Source organism: Rhinopithecus roxellana, chromosome 2 (assembly GCF_007565055.1).
Source record: "Rhinopithecus roxellana isolate Shanxi Qingling chromosome 2, ASM756505v1, whole genome shotgun sequence".
NCBI lineage: Eukaryota > Metazoa > Chordata > Mammalia > Primates > Cercopithecidae > Rhinopithecus > Rhinopithecus roxellana.
The window spans coordinates 160,626,540-160,636,650 of NC_044550.1; the positions used below are offsets into that span (position 1 = coordinate 160,626,540).

At 41.2% G+C, this 10,111-nt stretch overlaps 1 protein-coding gene across 17 annotated transcripts in view; it reads left to right on the plus strand.

The window, feature by feature from the left end:
- LDB2 (LIM domain binding 2) overlaps positions 1–2,833 on the plus strand; it is a 408,642-nt gene extending 405,809 nt beyond the window's left edge. For 8 of the 17 annotated variants that reach the window (XM_010368564.2, XM_010368572.2, XM_030923104.1 and 5 more), the window contains one exon: positions 1,499–2,833. In XM_010368564.2, coding sequence (XP_010366866.1) covers positions 1,499–1,729 — 231 coding nt within the window. In that variant the 3' untranslated portion in view covers positions 1,730–2,833. Of the gene's footprint in view, positions 1–1,240 lie in introns of all 17 variants that reach the window. The other 9 variants (XM_010368573.2, XM_030923076.1, XM_010368569.2 and 6 more) reach the window with 4 other exon arrangements.
- Positions 2,834–10,111: the final 7,278 nt, after the last annotated feature.

Below are 10,111 nucleotides of genomic sequence, written 5' to 3' on the forward strand. Positions count from 1 at the left end.
GGGGAGCAGAAATAGATAAAACAAGGTTTTCCATTTTAAAAGACTAGGGGATAACTAAGGGATTTGTTCAATGGGCACTTCGAAAATTCTAGAAGGGATTTAGAGATCCCACTGGCCCTTCTCCCGACGGTAGGCAGTATTCCATTCTACTGTCCCAGGAAAACCTTCCCTGGGCAAAGCTCTAGTAAAAAGAATTTTTGCGCAGTTGTCGAAACATTTTATTGAATTAGCCTTTCTACTGGAAACCCCACCCTCTCATCTCCGAAAGCATCTGGCTAGCCCTACTTTCTCTGGCCTCAGTGGAGGCTGATCACAGTTGGTCACTTTCCTGAAGTTACTGCACTTTTAAGTGGAGTATTGCTCAGAGCCTGCCCAGAAGAATCCACCTGACAGATGTCCTGTCCCATGCCAAGGTCATTCATCAACCCCATATGGTCCCCTTTGAGCAAAGAAGCTGGAGCTTTGCCCCATGATGTGCATTCTTCTTCCCCATCCCTGGGCCTCTCCAGCTGTGGCCTCCCCATGCTCCCAGCTACAGTAGGTGGCTTACTTATTTGCATGGAAGGACAATTTGTACTTAAAAGAGTGATTAGATGGATTCTTCTTGCACGCTTCCATCTCTGATGACTACCAGCTTCATCAATGTAATTATAATTAGCGTTCTTCATCTTCCTTTTATGGCACCAGCTGGACAGACTGGTTCTCTTTACTGCCCAGATGGGTAGCAGGGTTGCCTGTGTGGTGATAGGTGACAGGCACCATGAAATAACAGATGGTAAATTCAGGGCTTGTTGGCAATCAGCAGGTTTTTGCTAATGACTTAATTAGCTATGCAAATTGTCAAATCAGTGTGAACATTGTTTTTATCGAAAACTTTACCTAAATTAATTACCATAATTAAGTAGCAGAATGTCAAGGATATTGGCTGCATAAAAGGGCCTGGCTGAGTAGAGAAAAGAGAGATTCTGTCTTCAATTAAAATGTATATCATCCCTGGGACAGAGAAAATACCATTTGGAATGAGTTGTGTGAATATTGCAGAACTGCACCTTATGTGTGTCTCTGGTCACTGCTAGTTTCCAAAGCCACTCACAGGCCCTAAATAAAAGTGGAAGATTTTTTGAGGTATTGAGAAGCACCCAGCAGAAGGTTCCACAGTCCTCTCAAAAGTCCCCAATGTCGGCAAGTTGAAAGCATGGATTTTTTTAATTTTGAAAAATACATTTTTTTATTTCTGCAGATTGCTAGCATTGCTCGTTCTCCAGTGTCAGGCTGCGCACTAAGGACATAAACTCGCGTGGTTGTTACACATCAGGAGGCGATGTTTATTTCCTGTAGAAATCAAATATGCGTCTCGGCCCCCGACATTGAGACTTGACCCCGTTGTACAGTACACGAGTGTGTCTGTCCTAGATTCCCCGACTCCTCCCACTGTTATTTTAAGCTGAGCTTCTCTCTCCCAAGGTTTCCCTGTAATAATGTCAGCTGCTGTTCACAGGATGTGATGGTGGTAGGAGAGCCAACTCTGATGGGAGGTGAGTTTGGGGACGAGGACGAAAGGCTAATCACTAGATTAGAAAACACGCAATATGATGCGGCCAACGGCATGGACGACGAGGAGGACTTCAACAATTCACCCGCGCTGGGGAACAACAGCCCGTGGAACAGTAAACCTCCCGCCACTCAAGAGACCAAATCAGAAAACCCCCCACCCCAGGCTTCCCAATAAGATTATCGGCACCAGAATCCACTGTCAATAGGCCCGTGGGTGATCATTACGATTGCAGATCTTTACTTACAGGAGAGGAAACAGAAGAGATAAAAACTTTTCCATGCAAATATCTATTTCTAAACCACAATGATCTGATTTTCTTTCTTCTTTCTTTTTTTCTAATTGAGAGGATTATTCCAAATAAGCTTCCATGACCCTTCCTTGGAGGCCTTCACAGGTAATACAGATACTGGCACTGATTGTAATTAAAACGAGAGAAAACTCTAGCGCATCTTCTGGCACGGTTTTAACAACGTGTTTGTGTTGAATTTCCTTTTTATGCATCAAACGAAGGCCATATTGTCCATAAATGCTCAGTGCTCAGGATCTCATTAATATGCCGAACCTAACTACAGATGACTTTTTAATATTGTAAAATATTTTCTGCTTTTTGACTTGCATCTGAGAGTTTCTTGTTTCAGTAAAAAAAGAAAAGACAAAAAAATCAGCTTTGGAAAGTAATTTAAACGTACCTTTATTTTTTTTTCTTTACGTTTTCTTTCATTGGGCAACAGCTAAGAGGGCCCAGCAAGGTAATTTATGGTCGAGCTGATGTCAATTGGTTCTTAAGTTTTGAGTCGACTCAATTTAGCCCAAGTGCTGAAACAAGAAATGTCATTTTTTTCATCAAAGACACCAGGGCAGATTTTTAAGTAAAGAAAGACAATTGGACCCTTAAGAATTTATGCATTTGTAAAGTTGCTGTTGATCCAAATATTTTCAAGCCATGTAATCCATTGGTTTTGTGGGAAGTTTAATAAACCTGAAACTTTTGTGTGTTTTTAAATTGTACCTGAGTTGACCATCCTTTCTTTTTATAGTATATTTCTTGTATGATATTTTGTAAAGCTCTCACCTGGTTCTTTTATGGGGACTTTTCGTTTTTGGGCAACTCCAGTGTATTTATGTGAAACTTTATAAGAGAACTAATTTTTCCATTTGCATATTAATATGTTCCCCCACACATGTAAAGACACAGTGGCTCCGTGTGTTAAAAACAGCTGTATTTTATGTATGCTTTACTGATAAGTGTGCCAATAATAAACTGTGTTAATGACCAAAGCAAGTGAATCTGGCTATTTGTGTGAGTACGTGTGTAGCAATCTGCTCACAATTATGAGAAGTATTGAGCTTAGATTCATGGTCCAGACTCCATGGAAGTGGAACTGTAAAACCTGTGTGAAGTAAGTTCACTATGCGCTGGCTACCAATTCGTCTGAGTCTAGTGAGCCAGAAGACACTCATGTGCAACAAATTACACAGAGCAGGTTTCTTACTTACAGACAGGCAGCAAGAAACAACAGAAGCCTAGGAATCATGGGACATAGTACCCAAGGCTCAGAAAAGCTGCCCAGGGCAGACGGAGTCTCAGCTGTGGTGCAAAGCCCCATTTGCACCACAGCTGAGGGACCCTGGAAAGCAGCCGGACCTGGGTTTTATACCCTGAGGTCATGTGACACGCTGGACTAAAGCACTGAAGGGCATCCTGTTTCTGTGAGCGGATGGGTTGGGACCAGAGCTCAGGCTATTTCAGCCAGTCACCCCTTCTCTCAGGATGTTTCATTCCCAGCTCATGCTACAGTTATTCTTGAGAACAAAGAGCAAGTAAAAGGAGAGAATTGGGTCAGTTTGAGGCCACAGAAGAACTGTCCTACAACCTGTGCCATCTTTTGTAAAGCATTGTTTCTTTCCTTGCTTACTGCAGCTTCTTGAGCAAACACAGAAAATGCCTTCTCTGTGCTGAGCCCTGTGCTAGCCAAGGATACAACATGAAAAGATAGACTGAATGGTGTTCTTGGAGGTTGTAGTCAAGTAGAAAGGCAGTAGCTTCCAGTCACTGAGTGCTTGCTCTGCACAAAAGAACTCTACTTAAGGCTCATTATTTCAATTAATCCTCGTGATAACTTCATAGCGTAAGCATGATTATTACCATTTTGAAAATCAACGTCTCACTTGCCTATTTTTCTATACAGAGTAAGGAAAATTCACTGGAGTATCTTTTATATTTAAAGAACATTATTCATATTTTTCACTTTGTGCTAATGATAAAAATGAGAGAGGAAATCTGGTATTATTTATTGAGTGTTTATTAAGTGCCAGGCAATTTCAATTTATCTTCTCTGTGAATTCTGGGAAGGGGATTTGAAAGGGGGAAGCTAAAGAAAGGTTAAGTGTCTTAGGTTGAGATCTCTAGAAGCAGAGCCTAAAGCTGGGATTCAGGGACATGAGGTTTATTAAGGGAACGCTCTACAGAAAAATAAAATAAAATAAAATATATATATGAGAGTGGGAGAAGCAGGATAGGGAAGGAGAAAGAACTAAGGAAAGCTATGGGCCTCCACAGTCAGCTTCCTGGACTTGATCCACAAGGTGAGGGCTTTGTAGACCTCACTGAAGAGTTATCCCTGCTTGTGCTACAGTCCAGCCTTTCCGCACCTGTATCAATATCAACCCTTCATTGATTGGGAACCATCCCCAGGTGTGTGAGGGATTTGTGACCTTCAGAGCAAGATGGCTTCATTAAGCGAGGGGCATTCTACAAAGAAGAAACCAACTAGAATGCAACAGTTACAGTATCTTGGGATGGGTGTTCTGGCTTCATAAAGGACATCTATGTAGGCACAAATCTGCTTACTCCATTAAGTAAGTTGTCCCTGGTCTCCTACATCAGGAATGCCACAGTTGGGATTTTAATCTGGATCTTTCTTGACTATAAAGCCTGGTTTGGTTTTTTTTTTTTTTTTCCTAGAATATTACATTGCCTTCCTAGAACATTCTCACTTTTTTAAAAATGTGTGCTGTAATAGCAACAGAACTAATGAAAACATAGGGAAACAGATACTTTATTGGTTTCCCACTTGTGTACTTTTAAGGTAACTTCCAGTGCATCCCTCACCCTCACCTCACCATTTTAGGTTTTATCAATTCTTTAAAGTCATTTATATATACAATCTTAGTCCATTTTCTGTTATATCAGAATACCACAGAATGATTTATTTGTAAATAAAATAAGTTTATTTAGCTCACAGTTCTGGAGGCTGGGAAGTCCAATTGCATGGTACCAGCATTTGGTGAGGGGCTTCTTGCTGCATTGTGACATGGCGGAGGGCATCACATGGCAAGAGGGCAAAAGCTTGCCAGCTCAGATCACTTTTTCTCTTCTTATAAAGCCACCAGTTTCAACATAGGAACTCCACCCTGATGACCTTATTTATCACTAATTACCTCCCAATGTCCCCACCTCAAGATACCATCAACACATAAACCTGGGAGTTCAGTTTTCAAAACATGAAATTTGGGGGACACATTCAAACTGTTGCACAATCATTACAGATGATGCACAGAACAATTTAACAGCTATTCCAGTTATTTGCTGTTGCATAGTATAACAATCCAAAATTTATTAACTCAAGAGAACACTTGATTATTATCAGTTACCTTTCTGAGAGTTCACTGCTCTTTGCCAGGTGATTTACACCTTACAGTGTCAGATGCCAGGTGGGGGAGAGGTCATCAGAGCCTTGACTAGGCTGGACATTGTAGATGGTGCCCTCACTATGCTAGCTATTGGGTAGGAGCTTAACCAGTGCTGTTGACTGTTGAAGTGCATTTTGATAGCCTCTCTATAAGGTTATCATAGTATGTTGGAGTTCTGAGAGAGGGTGTTGCAAGAGACAGCATCCCAAAACATAGGGAATAGAAATTGCCAGTGCCTAGAACTGGCACTAAAGCACCTCTTCTGCATGCTATCCACCAAAGCAGCCACAAGTCAGAACAGATTCAAGGCACTGATGGACAGACTACACTTGTGATGGTGAAATGGCATGTGCATACCAGGAGGGAAGAAACTGATAGCCGTCACTTTTGGGAAAAAACCATCTACAACAGCCAAGGCAATTTACAACCTGGCCTCAGCTTAACTTACAGTTTTATTTTTACTCCCTTCCCACTTAGAACTGATTAACTCTCTACCCTAGTTTCCTATTTTCTGAGTACACCAAATGTTTATGCCTCATGCGTGTTTAAATATTTATCCTCTTAGAATGCCATTCTCCACCTTCTTATGTAACCAAAGCTACCCATCTTTAAGAACTCTGCTTGATTCTCATGTCCTCTGAGACATTTTTCCCACCTCTGGTTAGGCTTGATTGCCCCCTCTGGGTTCCAAAAACACCAGATTCTTGCTTCATTCCAGCATTTCCTTTCAAATTTCTGTTGTTGTCAAATACCCCCTCACTGTCCCATTAGACTTCTTTGACTCTGAGAAGTTTAATCATTGTAATCTGTATTCTTAATATCTAACCTCTATCATACATGTTGGTGGGATAGAATTAATGAAAAAATCCCAAGCAAGAAATCATGAAACCACTTTTTACCATTGTATTAGTCCATTCTCAGACTGCCAGAAAGACATACTTGAGACTGGGGAATTTATGAAGGACATAGGTCTAATTGATTCACAGTTCCTCATGGCTGTGGAGGTCTCAGGAAATTTACAATCATGGCAGAAGGTGAGAGAGAAACAAAGGCATGTCTTATATGGTGGCAGACGAGAGAGTGAGTCAGCAAAGGGGGAAGAGCTCTTTACAAAACCATCATATCTTGTGAGAGCTCACTCACTATCACAAGAACAGCATGAAGGAAGCCACTGCCATGATCCAATCACTTCCCACCAGGTCCTGCCATCAACACATGGGAGTTATGGGAGCTACAATTCGAGATGAGATTTGAGTGGGGACACAGAGCCAAAACATATCACTCTGCCCCTCCCACCCCCACACAAATTGCATGTCTTTTCACAGTTGAAAACCAATCATGCCTTCTCAACACTTCCCAAAGTGTTAACTCATTTCATCATTAACTCAAGTTTCTTATTTGCCAGCACTTGAAGACTGATGAACTTCCTATAAAAATTGAAGTATCATTTTTCTTAAAAAATCAGATCAGACAACAAGAGGCTCACACTTCTGAACTGCTGGATGGTAACAGTTTCCTGGTGTTGAATCAAAGTTGCCCTGCTTGGCTTCTCTCCAGCTTGTAACATTCAGCCTGTTTCACTCACTCTTACTACCTGCCTGACTGCTATTGGCTACTGCATTCACTCTATGCATGGTCATTACTCCTTATAGAGCCACATTTGGAAGTAGGTATCAGAAGCCCCATTTGCAGATATGAAGACTGATGCTTAGGCAGGTTAAGTGACACCCTTTGTCACACAGCTAATAAGTGGTGAAGTGAGCTTTGAACATGGGTCCTCAAGGTCAAAGCCTGTGCTCCTTTCATGAAACCATGCTGGTATAATAGGAGTCACAGTAATGATTATCCTCCATGGGTTAAGTTAGGAGCTTGACAATCATGATGACACTGAATCTGCAATGTCCTGGTGGGTATCTTGGTCAATTTGGGTTACTACAACAAAGCACCATAGACTGGGTGGCTTATAAACAACATAAATCTATTCTCACAGTTCTGGAGGTTGAGGTCTGAGATCAGGGTGCCAAATGTTCTGGTGAGGGTCTTTTCCATGCAAACTGTCAACTTCTCAGTGTATCTTCACACGGCCAAAAGGAGAGAGTAGCAGGGGTCCCTTTTATAAGGGTAGTAATCCCACAAGGGCTCCACCCTCATGACCTAGTCACCTCCCAAAGACCCCACTTTTTAGTATCATCACTTGGGGGATCAGGATTTTACCATATGAATTTGGGGAGGATATAAACATTCAGTCTTTAACAGTGAGGTGAAGTTGTTATCCCCCATTTTGCAAATAAAACAGAACAATTAAACAGTTTTCTCAAAGTTGCAGAACTCACAAATGACAACATGCCATCTTGACTCTGAGCCACTTTATTAGACTTGCTGTCTTGTCAGGTACACAGTCTGCAGGTCAGCATCCTGTGGCCTGGGAGAGGGGTCCTGACATCCACCTTGCTGCCATTCACTATGTATTTTGAGGGATTGTCAAAGAGTACACCAGAGGTCAAGACTCTCTGCTTACCTGGTAATGGCACAAGCAGGAAGGCCCCTTTTTAGGACCTTGAAATCTCAAGGACATCTGACAAGGGACTTATAAATAAGTGGCCCAGTCCTGCAGGAAATCCTTTCTTTCTCTATTTCTCTTTAACCTTGAGGTGAACATTTAATGCAATAGGATAACACAACTCACATTGGTGCTATGTGGGATGGGGTGCTGTGAGAGCAAGGCTATCAAGATCAATTTCCCTAACGCAGGATTTGCAGTATCCTTAGGAAATTCATTTTATAATGGAATATCCCCTCCATCCTCCATAAGAAAAAAATGCTAGGCTTTTCCCCCTGATTGTACAGTAATACATGCTCATTGTACATCATTTAAACAAAGAGGAACAATAAGAAAGTAATCTCACTGCTCTAATGTGATCAATACTAATATTTTTATACATATCCTGCATGTCTTCTCTTCTTGTCTCACATACATTACAACATCGATCATATTCAGAGTAGACGATTACAAATTCTACCCCTTTCATTAAAAAAAAAAAAAATATTACGAGCTACCTCATTAAGTGTTCTTTAAAGCCATAATCTTAGTTTCTATATAATGGTCCACTAATGGAAGATCCTGTAATGTATTAGCCCACTTATTTATGACTGGTTCATTCCCTTTTTTACATCCTGTTAGAATTTCTTTATCATTAATAGGCTTGTTGAAAGTTCCTAAGAGTTTGTTAAATCAAACTTCATTTATTAGGTATTTGACATATGCCTTACACCATGTGAAGCACTAGTAGAGATTCCCGTACCTGGTCTCCACCTTCAAGGTGCTCTCAACTGACTTGGGATAAGGGACAGTGCATAAAATGCTAACCATGTACATAAGGCTGAACAAACTCAACATATCAACAAAGCATAGAGGATAAAAGCTCTAGGAGTTTAGAGGCATGGAACTCAAATGTATTGTGCACTTACCATGTAGTGCTTTGCATTTAATTTATCCTTCACTGCAACCTGGGGATGCAAGTGTTTTGTATATGAAACTAAGAGAGGGCGAATAATTTGCCAAGGTAGCACAGATAGAAAATAGCAAGGTCAAGTTTCAATCAGTGCAGGACTCCAAAATCTGTTTTTTCTCTGTTAAGCCTCAGGAGATTTGAGGGGAAAAGGCAAATGCTGTGATTGTGTATTATCAGGAAAGACTTACTAAGAGAGAGGGTGGATGGTAACACATTGATACACATACATATATCTGGGTGTCTAGTTGTTTCCATAAAGTTCCTCTTTGACCACCTCCTTTTATTCATCAGAAGAGTTAAGATGGTGTCTCTGATCACTGGCAGTATTGAGAAGTTTGGGTTTTAAACAAAACCTAATGCACTTGCACTGTTGGTATTTATATAAAGATGTTTTTCAGCTTGAAGTCACTGAGCTGAAAGACCTTGAAAGGTTATTAAAGCTATACATTGGCCGGGTACAGTGGCTCATGCCTGTAATTCCAGCACTTTGGGAGGCCAAGGCAGGCAGATCATGAGGTCAGGGGTTCGAGACCAGCCTGGCCAATATGGCAAAACCCCATCTCTCCTAAAAGCACAAAAATTAGCCAGGTGTGGTGTCGCATGCCTATAGTCCCAGCTACTTGGGAGGATGAGGTAGAAGAATTGCTTGAACCCGGGAGGCAAAGGTTGCAGTGAGCCCAGATTGCGCCACTGCACTCCAGCCTGGGCGATAGAGTGAGACTCCATGTCAGGGAAAAACAAACAAACAAACACCAACTATATTAAGGAAACTGGTGAAGCAACATCAAAAGCCCCATAGATGTCACCTACGCTGGAGTGCAGTGTCACAATGTCAAGGACTGGCAAGACTGTCACATGTGATGGGTGTGGAAAGGCAGCTCACTATAGCAGGTGCTGGAGACTCAGTTGGGGTCTTGGAGAAGCACTTATTTATAGCAAGAATGTTTCATAAATGGTATCTGATAGAGTCAAGAGTAGTGGGGAATAAAAACAAGTGGCTTAGAAATAATTATCTATAGATCTAAAGTCAACGAAATACTTTTTTTCTAATGTAAAAATACTTTTTTAGAGGGAAGGGGAACAACTTAAACCAGAAAACACCTTCATATTAATCATTCTTCTCATATACTTCAAATTTGTACTTAATGCCTTTCTCCTCTTGGACATCAGAGAGAACACCTGGGTATTTTGGTAGAAGCTTGTATTTCTCCAAATCAATTTCTGGAAGAAAGGTGTCACTTTCAAAGTCTTGCGTGATCCTTGTCACAAATAGTTTAAGATGGCCTGGGTGATTCATGGCTTCCTTATAAACAGAACTGCCACCAACTATCCAAATCATGTCTACTTGATT